Genomic DNA, 21,254 nt, shown 5'->3' with positions numbered 1-21,254 from the left:
CTCCCTCTTTGTCACTAACTAGCCCAGTGTGTGACAGAATGGGGGCTCGCCCTTTGGTCTGACTATTGGTTTTTGATGCTGGCATATGGTTTGTGTTCCTGTTAGGAATTTTAGTTTGGCCGTAGTTGTATTTGAAGTTATTTAACAGGTTTTGGTCGGTGGAGTTTGGGAGTAGGAAAGCATTTGTCCTTAAGTTTTGTTTTTGTGGTTTGTAATGCTTTGGTTGCAATAAATAAGGTGAGGGTTGGAACTTTGAGACTGGTTTTGGGGAAGGTGTGTTTTCCTCTGTCCATATTGGCAGAGTTTTCTTATTTTAGTTTGAGTTGGAGATTGCCGGTAGTCCTGTTATCGGTTTTGTTTAAGGTTATAGATTTACCTGGTTTTTCTTTAGTGGGGAAAGTGCATGGTCCGACGGCCCATTGCGGGCTGGCCCTGTGCTTACCCCTCTTTTGTTCTTTTTGGCTGGGATCTCCATCTCCTTTTGGTTCTTTACTTTTGGGTTTACCTTTTTTCCTTGTTTATTTTTCCCCCAGGCTTTGTTTGTGGTTCCAACACTTAAAGTATTGATTTATTTATTTTTTCTTTGTCACTTAGTGTAGATAGTGTAGCATGGCATCTGTAGTGGATGAATTTGTTGATTTGCCTTCAGCAGCACTATTAGATCAGTGTACTAAGGACCAGTTGCTGCTAATTGCTGAGAAGTATGAGCTTGAGGTAGCTGATAGAAAATTAAAGGAGTCTGTTAAAGTCAGTGTGAAGGCAGGTTTGTTGGAGAAAGGAATTCTTAAACCTGGTGTGGGGACTCGTTCTTCAGTTTCTGCAGATACTGTTTTGAGTTTTGAGCAACAAAAGGAACTTTTGTTGTTAAAGCAAAAACATGAATGGCAGCATAGAAAGCTAAGCTTAATTCAAGAGGGTACATTTTCAGGTTCGGCTGATGGTGAAGGGCCTCGGTATCAGTCTGGTGCATCAGTGACATCTAATACGAGGCTTTGAGATGGTGAAATTAAACGATTCCCCGAGGCAGAGAAAATTCCTCGATCATTTTTTGTAATCGAATTACTCGAATTATTCGATGAATCGTTTCAGCCCTAGTTTCGTCCCGTAAAATGGGCGCCGCTGTGTTTTGGATACAGTGGAGTGAGGCGTGTTCATGAGCCTATTGTCATTTGCATGTCAGTCAGTGACATTTTACACGGAAAGGAGTGTGTGGAGAAGAAACAAACCCGTTGAACAATCTTTTTAGAAAAGAAGAACTCTGAGTGCATACTAGCCTATTCACACTGAAAATGTGTACATTTGTGATCAGTGTTGCTACCATTTAGGTTTGGAGTTCATCTGAAATGCACCAATTGAGTTTGCTTAGTGTAGTTTGAGGAGAAGTAATTTCCACATATGCACTAATACACAAAACCCACATGCAGATGATCTGAAGTTTGTGTTTAAAGTTCAGTGGGTTTTTGTCTGCTTAGTTTACACATCAGAATTTATCCCACAAAATTCTTAAGACTTCTATAAGTTTTCATAGAAGAACATGCATTTGCATTACAGCATGCAAACAGAAGATTAAGTATCTCCTGAAGACTATATGATTAATCTGGAGACAATTTTCTGGCATTCCTTTTGGACGTGCTACAATAGAGCTCAACAACAGTTGAGAAGGCATTATTTGATAGAATGCTTCCTTTCAGTCCAACGTTTTGTGACAATGACTTATTATTTATATATATATATATATAAGTTCACTGAAGACTACTTTTTTACATTGCAGGAGAGTTGCTGCACTGACAGTTTTTGTGTGGTGTTACTTTCATTAAACCATAACCCACTTGGATTGCAATGAGAACATTTTGAAATAGGAAAGTTCTGTGGTCCTTGACTCAGATAGGAGACAGAATTTAACAGGTTTTGCCCCCTTCTAAATCTAAGGTGATGGGAGGGGGGATCTGGGGGATCTCTCTGGGACGTAGAGATAACCGACCCTAGAGAATCATTAAGTCAGACTTGCCGACTTGCCAGGGTGCATAGGTCAAGAAGTGGGAGAACCACTTACTTATCTGGGAAGAAGTCAGGACTCGGCAGCGATGACAACGAGACCCCCACCTCTGTTGACAATACAACTCAAATTCTAGGTGACACGAAAACCTGTTCCCCCTGGTGGATAAATTGAGCCATGGGAAGTCCCATAGCTCAAACAGGAGGGATGAAGAGTATAGTACACAAAGAATTAAATACTAAATACCCTTTAAAAAATTTTTGTAGGGTCTTTCCGACATGTTGCAGATACAATATGCAAGGCAATATGAGGCCTAAGAGAGGTCAGTGTCGCGAAAGGACCTATCCATTTGAAGTTGTTCATATGGATTTCGTTCTTGGAGTGAACTAATGGCCTGTTAAATTAAGGCTCAGGAAAGCCATGGCCTGAATGACGGCCATTAGTCGGAATGTACATGAGAATGTTCAAAAGTTCTTGTGGGCTGCTGGTTTCTGCTCTCTCTCTCTCTCTCTCTCTTCTAAGCAGGAACTGCTGAAACCAGATCCAGATCCTGATTGGTGAGACGAAAAACATGGTCATCACCCCGTCAGGATGGCCCCTTTGTGGTCTAGATCAGGACACCGACAGCAGTAAAGATGGCTGAACGATCTACATGCGTCCACCAGTTGCAGTGAAAGCTAGCCTGAAGATGACTAGCCCAAACTGACTTGCGACAACAGACTGGAGAGGAGCTCCGAGAGATGGAAGAAACTTTTCCACTAAGGACTCATGCTGACATGTTAGGAATTGTTCCTTAAACTTTTTACTTGCATTGCTGTGTTGTAATTATGATTACACTGATACACCGTTCATAGACTGGTGCTGAAGCTAATGTTACCAAAGCTATAGCCGAATTACGTCAGTTAGCCAAAGTTGTGTCAGAAGACAGACGCTCAGCAGGAGACCACTTTTGGGTCCTGGCTGACTTCCGGCCCCTGGACTGACATAATGGCTAGATTATGATTTCGATTATTACTGTCCTTGTACGGTTCTGAGTGTATCATTCTGTGTCTAAGTGCAATGATCCAAAGAACCATCCAACCATCCACTGGACTAAGGAAGTTAGTCCAGTATTGCCAACAACTCCATCGAACTCTAACTGAGGACAACCTGTTTATGATAACACTGGAGTATAGATTGTTTCATTTTGTTTACTGTGAAATGTTTTAAGCTTTTATGTGTCTTGGCCAGAGTGATCGCTCACTAGGAGGGTCGGAGAGGAATTTTGCCCCATATAATCGGGTTTTCGCCTCTCCCTTGACATATAATTACGCTATAAGCCCTAGCTATTTCTTAAATGTTTGACCTTAAATGTTTATGAGGCTATTATTCTAAGCCTAATGGACGAATTTTAGTTGAAGTTTCAAAATTGACAAGAGTAGGGAAATGTGAGGTAAATCAACCTTTGAACTTGTTTTGTCAATGTGAAACTGTCACCTGAGTGGCTAACAGAAGCCACATCAGCAACTTCCTGATCTACTAGGTTTTGAATTGACCTGGTGACAGCTCACTACTGTCCTATGACAGGTGAGCACTGTAATGTCAGGACTCAATCATACGTTATCACTTCCACCCATTGTCCACTACCCAATGTCTACTGTCTACTGTTTGCTATGCATTGTCCTTGTATGATCAATTCCTGTCAAAGTTTCTTAATAAAAGCGTCTTCTAGAGGGAGGATCTTTGGGGAAGCTCAGGAGTTCTCAGTGAGGGCAGTTGCCCTGCACTCCTGTTGCTCTCCCCCCTCCTGCAGGAGTTCGCTAAAAACTCATTCCAAGGTAGTCTCTGTGTCTTTTCTCATTATGAATTTATGTAATGCTGTGTTTAAACCTAACACATAGAGCTCTTCAGTGGATGGCGAGGATGAAAGATGCAAATGGAAGGCTCACCCGGTGGTACCTAGCTCTTCAGTAATTGCATTACAGAAAATCACAATAGGCTATTCTAATTTTCTGAGACAGTCCTGTAAAAGAAAAGTGAACACGGGTCAATTTGACCAAAAGACCACAGAAGGGTTAACTATTAACATTTCAACATAATCAACTCATCCAAAGCTTAAAGCTTAATAAAGTAATTCTTATTCTTATTCTTAAAATCCGTCTAGCTGATGTGACCCAGGCAGAACAAACGACCAACATGTTAACAACTTACAGTGGTCGATGAACACCGACTCCTGGCCGACTAGCAAAACATGCGCTGTTCACAACCAGATGGAGTGACAGCGGGGACGGCCAATCACACGTTAGCAGGAAACGGCAGAGCCAACCGATGAGCTTGTGGGCGGTCTAAAGGGAAACAGGCTGCAGCTTGAGAGGCCGTTTTCTGCTTGGTCCTAGTGCTTGACCTGTCTCCATTTAAAGGAGCATGAGGCTCCTTTTAAGAAATGAGACTCTCTAGCGCCACCCTTCGCCACGGCGGCCGTTGGGGGTACTGCAGCCAACAGCGAAGCCGGCACGGGAGAACGGGGAGAACGTGCATGCAGCGTCATGTGACGTCACATCCGCAGGACAGCGCGGGAAATTTGGGTCCAGAATTGCAGCGCATTTTGCAGCACACAGCCTGTTCAAGACAACGGAGAGATACACTAGAGGAATCATTCTTTTGGGTTTGGAACGCTTCATCTGACATTATTACTAGAAAACTTAAAACGTGTAAAAAAAAATTTCATAAATCCTGCCTCAATCCTGCCTCATTCTCCTTTAAAATAGCGTAACATTGTTTTTGGACGGTAAAAACTGCAGGGGACCAAAACTGCCTTTTGAAAAAGTGCAGGGGACATGTCCCCCCTGCCCCCCCCCCCCCCCCCCCCCAAATTACGTCCATGAGCGCTACAGAGCACTGTACGCTAAGACCTCCAGACACAGAGACAGTTTCTTCCCCCAAGCTGTTGCTCTGATGAACTCCCACAATTAATATAGTCTCAGAGAAACCAATCCCCGTGCAATAACAATAATAGCAGTAATTATAATAACTATCACACGCTGTAACAATGCACCTTCCAGCAACAATCATGTCTGCCTCATTCTGCTGCACCTCACTTTAAAAAAAACAAAAAACATATGTTATTTTATTTAGAGCCATAATTTTTCTACCTCATACTGCTGCACCTTTAAGTTCTCTAATTGTATATATTTTAATAAGTGCCTACATTTGTTTTTTTTTACTACATTTGCTTATTTACTTTACCGTTTTCCATTTTTAAATCTGGGTACAGCGAGCGAAACAACTGGAGTCAAATTCCCTGTTGGACAATGTTCAAACTTAGCCAATAAAGATGATTCTGATTCTTTAGTTGTGAGGTTTGGTAGGAGGATTTTGGCCACCGAACCGACTCCTACTATCCACTCACTGCACCTAGAAATTTTGTCCGAAATTCTGGGAAGAATCGGTGTCTCACTTTGTTTTTGTTTTTTTGCCCTTTAAGCTCTCCCTAAAATTCCTTTAGATTCACTGAATGATTTTTGCAGTTTTTAGACAAATATGTCAATGATAACTCCATACTATAGGCACATCAACATTCATTTGCAGTAAGAAAAATAACAGCTGTAACTTTTCATCCCTTGTGACGTCAATGATACGATACACCTTTAAGTGTTGTGAGAAGCAGTAAACACTTTAATGTTGCAAATTTGGAACTCATTGCTGACCTAAAATACATGTGTATGATAAAAAATTAAGCAAATTGGATGAAAACATGAAATATTATGCATTCACAGTCTCTACAAAAGAATGAAAAGTTAAGGAACAATAAAAACCTCTTGTTTTTTCTTTAGTCAGTCTAATGGTGCAACGTCATGGTTGGTAATGGTCAATTACCTCGAGACACCCAACACACAGCAGGATGACAAAGTCACATCACATTTAGTTAGAACTGCGCAGTTGCAGTATTAATATAAACAGCCATCCTTCACACTCACTCACCGACCCAACGAAGTAGAGCCTGAAGTGACCTAAATGAGGTAGGAGTCCTGAGGTAGCATCTTTTTACTCTGTATTCCCATGTCCCAGTGTCTCACTTTATGAATGTATTTAATCCATGAAGGTTTATTATTGTTAAAGTTATTACTTTTTAAAATTAATCGAATTCTTTTCACAAGAAAAGTTTGGGGTTTAAATCAAAATTGCTGGGGTTTATTTATAAAGAAAAACACTGTACTTCTACTCGTCCAGAAGATTGTCAAGAACTTGGGTAGAAAATGTAAAAAATTGACTAATATTTAAAAGTAACTGTAGAAATTTGATATTTTTCTTTATGTGGCAATCTGTGCCAAACTTGGTCTGAATGGAGTCGTCAAGGAAAAGAAGTTCTCATTCATGTCCTGCCTGTGAGACTGCATTCTATCAATTTTTTTGGGTGCATTTATTTTTTAAGGTTAGACTAATTAAAGCTTTTTTAAAACTCATTAATTTAGGAAAAAAAAAAAGTTAAGGGCATAAATAATTACCTCAATGTAGTATTTACCAACTGTTCATTCAGCTGCTTATTTCAGCAGAGAATTTAGAAAAGGAAATTATATTTTCTTGTCTCTTAGATTAGTGATTTGTTTGAAATCAGGTTTGAGATCAGCTATTGTAAGAGAAAAAATCTCGAGTAAAGCCGTTTATTCATTTTGTTAACTGAAATGTTCAGGATTGTTGCACACTTAGACATTTAAATATGATTATGAGCAGTACTCAAGTTAAATCAAGGGGGATGGTGGATTTTATCATATGGGGACAGATAATTTGTGCTGATTACAAATAATATAATATATTACAAATAATAGCACTGACCAAAACACCTGCAGAAATACTGCAGGAATGACATAGCAGCAGTTAAATGCAGCCTTCTGTAAGCTTTAAATATCCACTGGGCTTACATCAAATACATCAAAACACAACAATAAAAAACAGTTTTCTGAACTTATCAATATGACTCTGTCCCAGGATAAATTAAATGGATCACTGCAAAAACTCAAAATCTTAACAAGAATATTTGTCTTATTTCTAGTTAAAATGTCTCATTTTAGTAAAACAATCTCATTACATTTAAAACAAGACTCATCAGTGGAAAAAACAACAATTTTCACCTGTTTCAAGTAGATTTTCACTTAAATTAAGTAAAAATCTGCCAGTGGAACAAGATTTTTTTGCTTGTAATGAGAAGATAAATCTTGTCCCACTGGCAGATTTTTCTACTTATTTCAAGTGAAAATTTACTTGAAACAGGGAAAATTGTCAAATAAGTTATTTTTCTGGTGTTATTTTCCTGGTGATGACTATATTCAAGTAGCCTCATAGCTGTATCAACATCTGCATCAGACTGTTAAATTAAACTAAGAACATTTCAAAAATATTTGTCACTTAACATTGAAGTATACATGTGTAACTTAAATTACACATTTTTTTCTCTTATTAGGTTAAAGGACTGCAATAAAAATAAAATAGAGAAATAAAATAGCATTTGAAAAATAAAACAACATCTACCAGCAGTTTGAATTTCCCTTTTTCTTTGTTAACTGTCTCAACACATTTTTATAATAAATGAATATAAACTCATCTTAACAATCAAACGGTTTTAGTTTCTCTTTCTTCCCCGCTTATAATCTTATGCCCCCACTTTCTGTCGTTCAGTGAGAGAACTGAGCTCTAACTTCTGAGGGCTCATTCTTTTTGGTTTGGAACGCTTCATCTGACATTATTACTAGAAAACTTAAAACTTATACGCATTTTTTTTCATAAATCCTGCCTCAATCCTGCCTCATGCTCCTTTAATACGAGAAAAATTACAGCAAAACATTCACTATACAAATATTTTCTCTCCTGTAAGAGTCCTGCAGTTAACCTTCGTCATCGTCATGAATTCCTCATCTTACAACGTTAACGTGTCCAGTAGCCTGGTTGTTCGAGACTCCCCGGGCACAGCTGTGGCTAAAAATGTGATTGTTGTCGCTCTCGGCCTCATCATCAATTACATCAATGGCACACTGGTTCACACCTTCAGGAAACACCAGGTATGGAATGTGATTATAAATGCAGTTAGTGAGAAATAATACTTTAACAAAATAATACATGAATTAAAGTGTTTGAGGATTGACTTAACACACGTCTTTTTCTCCATTACAGATATTTTACGTGAATCCTCGTTACATCTTGTTCGTCCACCTGGTACTGAACGATATGATCCAGCTCACCATAACAATCAGCCTGTTTGTCTTTAGTTATGTCTTTTACAAAATTAATGCTTCCCTCTGTTGCTTCATGATTACCTTTGCCATCTTCACCAACCTCAACACACCATTAAATTTGGCTGCAATGGCAGTAGAATGCTACATTGCTATTTGTTTTCCCCTGCAGCACAATGAGCTCTGCACCATCAAAAGAACGTATATTCTAATATGCTGTATTTGGGCTTTGAGCGCAGGGTCAATCGTACCAGACGTCTTTATTACATTGGCAACGGAGCCTATGAGGCTGTTTTATGCCAAAATATTTTGTGAGTGGAGTAACCTGTTCCGACACCCAGTAAGTCAAGAAAAGAGGGAGATTTCTTACCTATTTTATCTAACTGCAGTTTGGCTAACCCTGTTCTACACCTACTTCAAGATCTTTATTGCCGCTAAAAAAGCTAATTCAGTGGATGGAAATCTAAAAAAGGCCAGGAACACGATCCTGCTCCATGGCTTTCAGCTGCTTCTGTGTATGGTGACGTATGTAGGCCCTGTTTTACAAAAGAATCTTTTACAATGGTTCCCGACACATTACATACAAGTACTCTTTTTTAGCTACATTGTCATCCAGATTCTCCCCAGGTTTATCAGTCCCATTGTGTACGGACTACGAGATGCAACATTTAAGCAGTATTTGAGAAAGTATCTGCTCTGTGGAAAGAGAGCTGGTAGCAATCTGTAGCTTTCAGATATATTTATGTACAGAACATGTGTTCTGGTGCATTAAAAAAAATAAAAAATACAGCAATCTGTACAAATGTATCTTACACAATCTCCTTCAGAAGAAAAAAAAAAAAGAAATTCTTTCCCTTGTTCAGGACATACAGTATCTTGGTGGAAACAGTTAAGTCATCCTCTTCCCAGTCAGATTTACATGAAGAGAAATTTAGTTCTATGCTGTGAAACTAAAGTTTGTTGAAAATATTTTGACAAAAACTCAAGTCAGGTCAAGAACGACAATCTTCTTCAGTTTGTTCCTACTGTGGTCGTTGCAAAGAGATTCTGCATCAATAATTTTTCCTTTCGATTACACCAATTATTGCAACCAACTGTTGTGCATATTGCAAATTACAAATATTTATTTTGTGCACTCAGTTACAAACTTCTACACCAAAAACATTTTTCACATTTTTCATTTCTGGTTGCAAATGTGCGCTGCTGTAAAAATGTTTGCACCACCACCACCACCACAGGTATGATGCACACAACAGACCGGAACTTAAATGAAAATGAGCGAGGATGACCACTAAAAATGTAATTTCCCTGTCCAGTCAAGTGGTGCATCTCTAATAGTTCTGACCAATCTCTGATATGTCACTTCACGTCAGGGAAACTCCTACTTGGGAGTTAGAACGAACAAGTGCAGATCAATAAAGACTTAAAGGCTGTGTCCTCCAGAATTCGGTACAACTGCTTCAATTTACCTCAAAGAACTCATCACATCCAATAGCCTCTATTCTGGACATAGCAGCCTCCTCCATACTCCCAGCACTAAGCTGTGGACTATGGGGGCTTTCTGCTCTGCTGCCCCCCCACCCATGGAGCTCCCTTCCTGGACACCTGAAGGCTCCACGGACGGTTGACTGCATTTAAAAAGGCCCTGAAGAAAGCCTTTTAGTGAACCGCTCCCTGTTGCTTTCACTTTATACGTATAATGTCTGTGCATATTGTGGTGGAAATTTCAGTAAACACAAGTACGGTGAAAAGCTCACCATAGAATTAGATGCATATATTCTTTGATTAAAGCTCAATTGTAACAAAGCCAATTTCTTTAAACAATTATTCTTCATTTGAGCATCATTCTTTTGTTTGTAGCAATACATATGTTTTATGTATCACAATCTACAGGTCACCCAAGGTCACCCAAGCCTCCTTCCCCTTTTATTCCAGAGTTTTCTGAATTTCTGACATCAATATTTTCCGAATACAATACCATTTTAATAACTGATGATTTTAACCTGCACATTGATGACAACAGCGATTATTATGCAAATGAGTTTTTAAATCTTAACAGCATGGATTTTAAACAACACGTCACACAGCTTACCCACAACAGAGGACACACCCTAAATTTGATCATAACCTATGGCCTGTCAACTAGTGTGTCCTCCGTTATTGACCTGACTGTGTCAGACCACCTGTATTTTTCTCTAGTTTTCACCAGTTTTATCCAACAGGAACCCCCACGGAGAACTATGAGGAAACGGTATATAACTTCTAAAGTGGCTGCAAATTTTATTGACATTTTACATCACACCCCTGCGCAGTTTTTACCTGCATCGTGTGATTTTATTGTTGATCATTTTAACAACAAACTGAAGTCAGCCATTGCTGCAGCTTCATTTAAAACCTGTTCCGGCTCCCCGCATCCTGTCTGCCCCTGTTCCGGCTCCCCGCATCCTGTCTGCCCCTGTTCCGGCTCCCCACATCCTGTCTGCCCCTGTTCCGGCTCCCCGCATCCTGTCAGTCCCTGTCGAGCCACGCCAAGCCCCCGGCCAAGCCCCCCGGCCAAGGCCTCGGAGACATCCCCCCGAGCATTCTCGCCGGTCTGCCCAGTTCCCAGGACGGCCCCCGGAACATTGGCCGTGTGTTGGCCTTTTGTTTTCACCTTTTATGGAATAAACCCTTGTTTTTGTTGAGAACTCCTGCCTCCGGCCTCCCTCTCTCTCCTTGCATCTGGGTTCTCAACTAAACCTCCCTGACAATTTTAATAGATCTGCAGTGTTGCTTTTACCTGAGGAAACACTGGAGAGTTTTGTCCTGGTTGAAACAAAGATGCTTGGTCGAGTTTTCTCTCAACTGAACCCAAAAACCTGCCTTTTAGATCCCCTTCCCACATCACTTTTAAAATCATTTTAAGGTTTCTTTGAGTATGAGCTTTTAAACATAGTAAATTGCTCTCTTCAGACATGTGTTTTCACTGCTGCCTCTAAAACGGCAGTGGTGATGCCCCTTCTGAAGAAGAGCAATTTAGATCACAACATCCTTGATAACTACCAACCTGTATCCAACTTACCATTCTTAAGTAAAATAATAGAAAAAAAAGGTTTATCCAATTAAATACATTTTTAAATACAATATTTTTGAGAAATATCAGTCAGGTATTAGGACAAACCACAGTACAGAGACAGCTCTTTTAAAGATTGTTAATGATCTCAGATCCAATATGGATTCACGGAAGCTTTCAATCCTGGTGCTACTGGATCTAAGCACAGCTTTTGATACAGTAGATCATCATTTTTATTAAATACAGAGACTTAGATGTAGACTTAGAAGTCTGGTGGGTGTCTCTGGCACTGTTTTAGAATGGTTTTACTCCTATCTTGCTGAGCGACAATTTTTGTATGTGTGCTGTATGGGTATTAAAGTGAGGATGTGTGTGAAAATGACCAGATGTGTGTGAGTTTTTCTATGTTAAATGTTGATTTTATTATGTAAAGCACTTTGTGTTACTCGTATATGAAAACTGCTATATAAAGTTTAATTTGATTAAGGAGATGAACAGTACTGTACATGTGTTTATGCCTTTTATTCTTCTACCACGTTGAGGTTTGCTTCAAATGAAAAGTCCTACATTAAAGGGACTATATTTATTATTCTTAATTATTAAACAACCTTTTCGTGCAGTTTGCTGCAGATTGATGAACCCATCCTTACGTCTTCGGCCTATCTGAGATGCTCTTTTTACACGCTGTCATGTTATTAACCTGTTGCTAATTAATCTAATTAACTGTCAAATGCCCCTGCGGTTGTTTTTGATTTGTACCAGTTACTTTTACAGCCTTTTGTTGCCATGCTCCAACCTTTGAGATATGTTGCTGCCATTAAATTCAAAATGAGTGAATATTTTCCATGAAATGGCAAAAACAGGTCTCAACACCTGATATGTTGTTTGGGTTTTATTGGGAATAAAATATGGATTTGGACACCACTGCATTCTGTTTTTGTTAACATTTTACACAGTACCCCAACTTTTTTTGATTGTTTTGATCGTTTATTTTGGTTCAGACCAAATAAATGACACCAGACTCCATAATACATTAGTACTTTTGTGAGTAATAATAAAACTTTACAAGGGATAAACTATTAATCACATAAAGTCGGATCTGTCATATTTGATAAATGCCTTTCTGAGACGTCTGTTTTTCATCAAGGTGGTTTAATGTCAAAGCTGTATCCCGCTGCACACTTACTTTCACACACACACTCACACACACACAACTCGACTGGTTTTCACGCCCCAACTTATGCACGCACCACCTATATATTGCCGAGTGAAGACGCCGTCAGCGTTCACATCACATCTGTATCTGACCATCAGCAGGTGAGTCTGTGCTCAATCTGTCTCACTGATGGATCATATATCGTCTTCTGGCTAATTTCTATTGTTTTGATGTTTTCTGACTGGGATATATGTTTTAAATTATACAATATTTACAGAAAATAATATTTCTGGTTTATATGTTTTGAAACTTTTGTCTTCAATTGTTTTGTTGTTCAAAAATGAACTGTATTGTGAATTCCAACGATTTAACCCCTTTTGGAGCTTAATTAGGATATTAGATGAAATGTAGAGGAAATTGTCTTGTTTATTCTAACATTATAAGCAAAACAAAATGTAATTGTGCTGCTAGTGAGCTACTTTTGAAATATGTCACATATACAAATTAATTATCTTGGAACAGAGTCAATTTTGTTTATGATCATAACGGACCTGTTTCTTATCAATCAATTTAACGTTTTGCCTTTTTTTTTTTTTTACATATTTTTTATTGATTGAAAAAAAAAAGATTTTACCATAATTTTTTCCTATAAGTAGCTCAGAAAACTACTAATCTGCTGTCTAAATAAAGTTTGTTGGTGTAGCAGAAAGTGAACCGCGTGTCATCACAACACTGATAACCTGATTGATCTATAACAGCAACCTGTTTAGAGGATGTGATGTGCCTCTTGGTTGAGGCCATACATGATTTAGGATCATAAATGTATGAGCCTTTGTTTATGGCCTCTGCACTGTAAATCTATGTAGAGTAGATCTGGATCATGAAAGAAGCACCTGGAGTTATTGAAGCTGCACTGTGTTGATGTTGAGCCTTGGTTCTGGCCTCGACTCCGACCTGCAGGTCAATGGTGATCTTTTCTTTAATTCGTACTTAACTTGATCAATATCTGTCTCCAGTTTGGCAGACGATGTCAGATGACCCGTGAACATCCTGAACGCTGGCATGAATTCCACAACCAGCGTCTACCGGGACCCGCTGAACATCGCAATCGTCAAGAATGTGATCACGGTTGTTCTCTCAGTCTCCATCATTTATGTCAACGGTACTCTGGTTCACACATTCCGAAACCACCAGGTCTGACTTCTGTCTCGCTTCTGAAATAGTAGGATTAGTGTGATAGTTCGAGCAATGGTTACATTGGGATGAAAAACAAAAATCTCATATGAAGCATTTTTTTTTATATCAGCAATATTATTTTTTTTTAATCAGGAATTAGAGGTTAAAAACAACTAAGAATGAAACTAAAAGTTTGGGCACCCTGTGTAGTTAGTGCGACTTCAACCGTGAAAATAAAATCAGTACCAAATCAAGGTCATAAAAGGGCTTTTAAAAAATTGGTTCATGATGGTTTGCCAGATTTAATCTTTCTAAAGTTAAAAAGAAGTGACACCAGTAAAATGCAAGAGTTAAAGATATGAAAACTACCAAATAGTTGTATAACGGGGTACTAGAAAGAAAGACAAAAGAAGCTCAGAATGTATCCGAAAATAGAGTACTCCAGCCTAGCAGTACCAAAAGTACAGCCTAGTTTCTCAGCATCAGTCTGAGCCAGCATGAGCCCGAAAGAAAAGTATTCAGCTTTGGAAACATATTTTATTTTGCAAAATAAAGGATAAATCTTGCTGGAAGCTAACTAAGGGAGACTTGCAGCTTATAAAAGGTCTTTGTGGCCAGCTGTGAGTCTTTCAGCTTTTGTTTCAGGGATTTTTTTTAATTTTTCTTGTTGTTTTGTCACTTTCTGCCTATTAACTTGGGGTGCCCAAACCTTTGCATGCAACTGAAAGTCTGTTTTGTCCTAAATGTATTTGAATCATTCAAGAGAAGGCAGTGCAGAATGTTTTGTGATATACTTTTCCAACTAACATCTTGTCCTCTTTGTCAGGTCTTCACCATGAACCCTCGTTACATCCTCTACATCCATCTGGTCATCAATGACATCATCATGCTGACATTGTTTGTTCTCCTTCAACTCTTAAGTTACATTTTGTTCACCCTCAATGTCTCATTTTGTGTCATTATGCTAATGATTGCCATAGCGACCAATCTGAATAATCCACTAACGCTCGCTGCTATGGCAGTGGAGTGTTACTTGGCCATTTGCTTCCCCCTCCGTTACCCGCAGATCTGTACAGTCAAAAAGACCTACATCGTCATTGGAGTCATATGGCTTCTGAGTCTACTTACAATCGTACCAGACGTATTTGTCGTCTTGGCGGTGAAATCTCCAGATTTTTTCAGTTCCAGGATCTTTTGCATGTGGGCGAACATTATCGCAAACCCCCACCTCGACAAGAAGAGAGACGTTTCCAACATTATGCTTTTGGTCATTGTTTGGTTCACTCTTTTCTACACATACTTCAGGATCCTCTTCACTGCACAGGCAGCTTCTGCAAACGCCAAAAAGGCAAGAAACACCGTCCTGCTGCATGGCTTCCAGCTGCTGCTGTGCATGCTGAGCTACGTCCACAGTTTAATGATAGGAGGTCTGACAAATTTGTTCCCAAAAAGCGTTCTGGTCATTCGTTATGTGATTTCAGTGGCTATTCAGATTCTGCCTCGACTCATCAGCCCGGTTGTTTATGGGTTAAGAGACAAAACGTTCAGAGAATATTTGAGAAGATACTTTTTAATCAAAAGAAAAGCACAAGTCCATCCAGATAAAACTCAAAAGAGACGATTGTAGGTTTTGGATTGGCTGTTTTGTATGATTAGAGGTACAAAACCTGCAATTAGCAAGATTCAAATTATTTCCCAGAGTTATTACCAGTTACTTTGCAATTGTTTGGTTTTGCTGACTAAATCATGAATTGAAAACCTGTGATTTTTATTGACCCCTTGGTTATTCAAGTTGCATTTTTTGTGTTCATTTAACTGTTATCGCTGTCGTGTTCTTTTTTGGGGGGATATTCAGTAATTGTACAAAATAAAATGATAAAAGAAAATAATGTAGATTTCAATAAAACATTAACAAAGCAAGATTAGTGATGCCCACAACAGTATCATTCTTTGTACTATACTAATCAATTAAATAAATATTTAATGACTATTAGAGACATTTCTACAGATGGATTGGTTTCAGTTTTCTTGATTAATACTGACTTCTGCGTGACCTCTAATACTTTCTTTCTCAGCCATAAACGCTCAAATTCCCCAGTTAGAATCATGCCAAGTACTTTGATTTTGTTTAAGAAGGGTGGCAGGAAGTCGTAGTGATGCATCGTGCGGTAAATCTAACTGTCAAGTTTTTTACAGAAGCATTCATATCAAAGTACTTTTCATATACTGCATGATATGTACTACATTTTGGCCCTCACCATCTACAACTGCTGATATGTGGACAGTCAACCTTGTAAAGCCTATGGTTAATGGGTCAGTGTGCAGGAGCAGGGAGTTCCTGTGGCATGACACTGACACATTTACGACACTGTCAGAGTGGTTAATGGCTCGAACTTGATTAATCAGTTTAAAATGTGCCAACCTGCTGATTCAGACCTCCAGAAGGAAGTGGCTGTAGTGCACAGAGATGAGGTTTCACATTTGTGGTTATCGATAACGTCCAAATGAACGTGATAATTGATTTTCCTCTCGCATCACCTCCCATGTCCTTCACATACTGATGAAAACTTTAACAGTCACACATGTCAGAAAAAATGCACACTTTCAAGCACAGAGCTCTTTTCACCCAGGTGAATTTCCCCAGTCATACTAATCCTATGTGAGGGCAATGTAAGCACAAGTTTATTTGTATAGCACATTTCATGTACAAAGCAATTCAGAGCACTGCCTTTTCAAAAGGTAGTTTCTGATCCTGCCAATGATAAGTCATGTTTGTGGCTGATGCTGGTGGTGGGAAATGAAAGGTCCGCTGGCGTGTTCGGACCACTGGAACAGCTGCAGGACAGGTTTGACTTCACAACCTCACTGAGTGGGGTTTCCATGGACAGCAAGAATCCGATCAGATTAAGTCGATGCTCAGATTATTTCCATACGGTTTACTTAGCTAATTTAAAGGAGATCATAAGCTAAGTGAACAATAATGGTATTGACGGATGTGATGCATGCTGGTCATAGTTGCAGTACTAAAAAAGATGAATCATCAGGAGAGTAGCGCGCACACATGCTCGCACGCACGCACGCGCGCACGCACGCACGCACGCACGCACGCACGCACGCTCGACGCACGCACGCACTTGAAGATGACAGCTGCAAAACAAGTAAAAAGAATCTTTTTCTTTTTAGAAGTTTTTAAAGAATAAGGAACAAACTGCTCACTAGACTCAAATACGTGGATCATTAACAGACTTGAGGTTAATGATCACTGATGTAGTCCACAGTCTGGCTGTCTAGTTGCTAAACTGGCTTCTGGGTATATTGGAGCTGCATGCAGCTCATGACTTGTTTGGTTGCTCCAACTAGGCGCTTATTTCTGTACTCTATAAGCCACATCAGCATAGTTTAAATACAATAGTTTCAAAGCATTTCCACATTAACATAATGCTGATTATACTCAGTTCAGTATTTTATTTAAAACAAACTATTACTTCATTTGTTGACAATTTATGTGCCCAACGCTTCTAATGATTAGTAGCTGCGAAAAATTATTTGTCATGTGTGATCACTGTTCCATTGGCCTGAAAATTTAAAAGATGTTAGCTGACACCTGATAAGTGTGTGTGTGGCACAAATGTAGACTCCCGATTAAAATAAACACTATTTTCTGTACATTTTGTTTCTACTTTTAAGAATCCAAACCCTACCCAATAAACATAGACATACCGCTAACAAATTTGAATTTGCTTTGCAGGTACAACCTCCTAGATGTCGAGAATATGCAGAAATCTTTAAAAGCCAGTTCATACTACAAGACAGTTTTCACATATCAGAAGTCACCATTTAATGTCTCAAATCTGAAGGCAAATCAGCGGTCAATCCTCAGTCACATTGTAACAACTGTCACAGCTCTCTTTCCGAGAGAGTGTGCACTAAGCAACTTTTTATTGTTGATAAGGTAATATTTTGATGTATTAAATAATATAAAGCAAACAAACAGCCTCTGGTCAATTATTATCCCCTTTTTATATTACCCCATGTTAATATATACAAATACTTACAATAACTTTGCTTATAATTATACTCTTTTAAAAATATTTTTTTTTCCTTCTTTATATTTATATTCTTTAAGATTTGCAAAGCGTCTATGGGCAGAAATATGTGCCACTAGAAACTGAATTTGAATAATTTATATTTGAATTTGAATTGCTCAACTTGAATAATTGCATTAAAAAACTGAATCTGAATTACATAATTTGAATTTGTATTGTTTAGTTTGAATCATTGCATTGAAAAACTGAATCTACATTCTGAAAAACTGAATCTTCATTCAGCTCTCACAATTCAAATTCAGTTCTTGAAATTCAATTTCAATTCTACTGTGCCAGACATCCGGGTCTTCTGGAGGAACAGCAATCGAGTGCAGATACAAAGAACTCGGGTATCAGTCACGTGACGTTTTTTGTTGTCAGCGCCATCTTGAGGACCGACCGGGGACATGTGTTTAATGCGTGTGTTTTATAATAGATCCATGGTTTAATGGTGCCTGCACTGCTTAAACAACCTTAACTTGCTCAATTCTCAACAGATTTTCAAACAGTTTGGTTTGTTATGAACGTCGGAGATGTAGTTATGACACTGCATACTAGTGAATAATTATAAACATTGAAAAACGTACTTTTGTATTTATATTAATTAATTAATAATTATATATATATATATATATATATATATATATATATAATATATATATATATATATATATATATAATTACATTATAACATGTTTATATATAATTACATTATAACATGTTTATATATTATTACATTATGATGTATTTATATTATGACATTATAATGTGTGTATTATATGTGTATATGTGTACATTATAACATGTGTGTGTGTATATATATATGTTATAATGTAATAATATAAATACATGTTATGTCATTACATATATATATATATATATATATATATATATATATATATATATACATGTTATAAGGTAATAATATATGTGATAATGTAAATATAAATATTACTAAGAATACTATAGAAATGTTCATTTAATATAAATACCATGTCATAGCTATCTGTTTCTTGTTATTTTCATACAAAAGTACGTTTTTCAATGTTTATAATTATTCACAAGTATGCAGTGTCATAACTACATCTCCGACGTTCATAACAAACCAAACTGTTTGAAAATCTGTTGAGAATTGAGCAAGTTAAGGTTGTTTAAGCAGTGCAGGCACCATTAAACCATGGATCTATTATAAAACACACGCATTAAACACATGTCCCCGGTCGGTCCTCAAGATGGCGCTGACAACAAAAAACGTCACGTGACTGATACCCGAGTTCTTTGTATCTGCACTCGATTGCTGTTCCTCCAGAAGACCCGGATGTCTGGCACAGTAGAATCAGCCCCCGGGTCTGGCAGTCAGAAGGCGCGCCGATTTTTTCCAGTGGCCAACCGCAACCAAAAATCCCATGCGGCCCAGAAAGCTTTTTTCCCATAGACCGCAATAGTAAAAGAGAAGCCTCTAAAACTGTTCACAGGACACCTCCAGCTGTAATCCCCGGCAATTACTAATCTTTGTATTCTATATTTTTAAGTCATGGACTTTATATCCGTCAAAAATGTTTTATAACGGCCAGAAAAGTAAAAGAAAAGTCTCTTTCTGGGCGTGACGTCACGGCTGACGTCACAGCCGTGTCCGTGCATTCCACAGATGTTTTATATTAATATATATTATATAATTATATTATATTAATACATTAATAATATATGTAATGCTATACATGTAATAATATACATTAATTAATATATTATATTAATACATATTATATTAATATTCGCGTCATTGCCCCGGGGCATGATGGGAGGCCCCAGAGCATCATGGGAGGTGACTCAACTGCGCATGCTCTATGGGCCGCTGTATGCGGAAGTAAACCCGGAAGTCAGAGATTTTTTCGGCGGATGCGCTGGCTGAGCAGAATGTGTCACTACCTGATGTGAGTCGCTACCCGATTTGAGTCACGCATGCGCAGTTGCGTCCAACAACAGGGAAGGTTATGCTATATAAGGGTATTGATGCAAAAAATCTTTATATTATTTTTGGCAAAAAATATTTATATTATTTTTAGCAAGCATAGCTAAGCATGATAGCCAAATTACCTTTCAAGATGTAATTACTCATAGAACGAGTAATCTTCCATTTGTCAGCTTTTCCCAAACTGGGATGAAACTTCCGGATTCCATGTAGGCATGGAGATTATGGAAACATTAAAGTCGCTCATTTTAATCAATAATCGGGTAATGACAACACTACTTCTCCACTGAAATGCACATGTTGGACGCGACTGCGCATGCGTGACTCAAATCGGGTAGCGGACTCACATCAGGTAGTGACAGAATGCATTGAAATGAATGGGCGGCCATTTTTGACGTCCGATCCAGTTATTATTATAGATCCATGAGTAGAATTGAAATTGAATTTCAAGAACTGAATTTGAATTGTGAGAGCTGAATGTAGATTCAGTTTTTCGGAATGTAGATTCAGTTTTTCAATGCAATGATTCAAACTAAACAATACAAATTCAAATTATGTAATTCAGATTCAGTTTTTTAATGCCATTATTCAAGTTGAGCAATTCAAATTCAAATATAAATTATTCAAATTCAGTTTCTATGATTCAAATTCAGTTTCTAGTGGCACATATTTCTGCCCATAAGCGTCTCTTTTTTGTTTAGCTGCTGCACCTTAAGGCCTTTGAGGATGACAATTTTGATCCTGTATTGTGTTGCACATGTCAGAATTGACAATGGCCCGGTTTCCCAGATCAGTTAAGTAGTTCTTAACAGCGAAAGACTTCTTTCACAGGCTCTTTAAGATGGTTTGAAAGAAGTCTTTCGCTGTTAAGAACTGGGAAAACCGGGCCAAAACCGGGCCAATAAAGTTGACCTGACTTGACTACATTAAACAAAAAATATACCAGTACACAAAATATTGATCCACCACCAAATACACATTTTAGACAATCCGTCCCAATGGACTAATTTATTGGAGTATTTAAATTGAGGGATTGGGATAATCCCAATCCCCCAATTTAAATACTCCAATAAATTAGTCCATTGCTTTTCTGCAAATGAGAAAGGACAATGAAAAAAATGGTTCAGTACCTCCAAAGGAGAAGGCCTCCCAGGTAATAATCCTGACAGGGATGCCAATGATCCAGAGGAAACTTTTTCTTGTGGAAGCGGATCAGGGATTTCCAGAGTACTCCTCAGACACACCTCATTGTCCATCTATCCAAAATTTTATAATAATTGGATCACGTGGTGTCCGCTGCTCCGCCCCCTCTCAGACAGCTGTCGGCTCCTTAAAGGCACGCGGGCGCTTTTCAATATGCCAGTCCATTATGTCCTGCAACGATCTATTCTCTTCCCTCTCACTCAAACTGTATCACGGGCCATAAAATGTTATTTCACCCTGCAAGGTTTTACCCACAATATATATTTTAAACATTAATCCATAAATTCATGCATTTCCTGACCCTAGTATTCATGTGGGAATGTCACAACAGATCTCATTGTGTGAACGCTGAAAGGATGTGCTCTGTAAGACTTACTGGTATAACACCAATATGTTATACGTCTTGGAGAAGAC

General features: G+C 38.3%; 1 protein-coding gene across 1 annotated transcript; it reads left to right on the top strand.

Moving 5' to 3' along the window:
• The first annotated feature begins 13,496 nt into the window (after positions 1 to 13,496).
• Positions 13,497 to 15,210, top strand: LOC133449127 (odorant receptor 131-2-like). The gene is made up of 2 exons (XM_061728257.1): positions 13,497 to 13,601; positions 14,410 to 15,210. The coding sequence occupies exon 2, from the start codon at positions 14,419 to 14,421 to the stop codon at positions 15,208 to 15,210; it is 792 nt and encodes a 263-aa protein (XP_061584241.1). The 5' UTR covers positions 13,497 to 13,601; positions 14,410 to 14,418.
• Positions 15,211 to 21,254: the final 6,044 nt, after the last annotated feature.

The sequence above is a fragment of the Cololabis saira genome, chromosome 8 (genome assembly GCF_033807715.1).
Source record: "Cololabis saira isolate AMF1-May2022 chromosome 8, fColSai1.1, whole genome shotgun sequence".
In the NCBI taxonomy this organism is placed as follows: domain Eukaryota; kingdom Metazoa; phylum Chordata; class Actinopteri; order Beloniformes; family Belonidae; genus Cololabis; species Cololabis saira.
The sequence above is the reverse complement of the archived record's forward strand: the minus strand, read 5'-3'. Positions and strand labels throughout refer to the sequence as shown.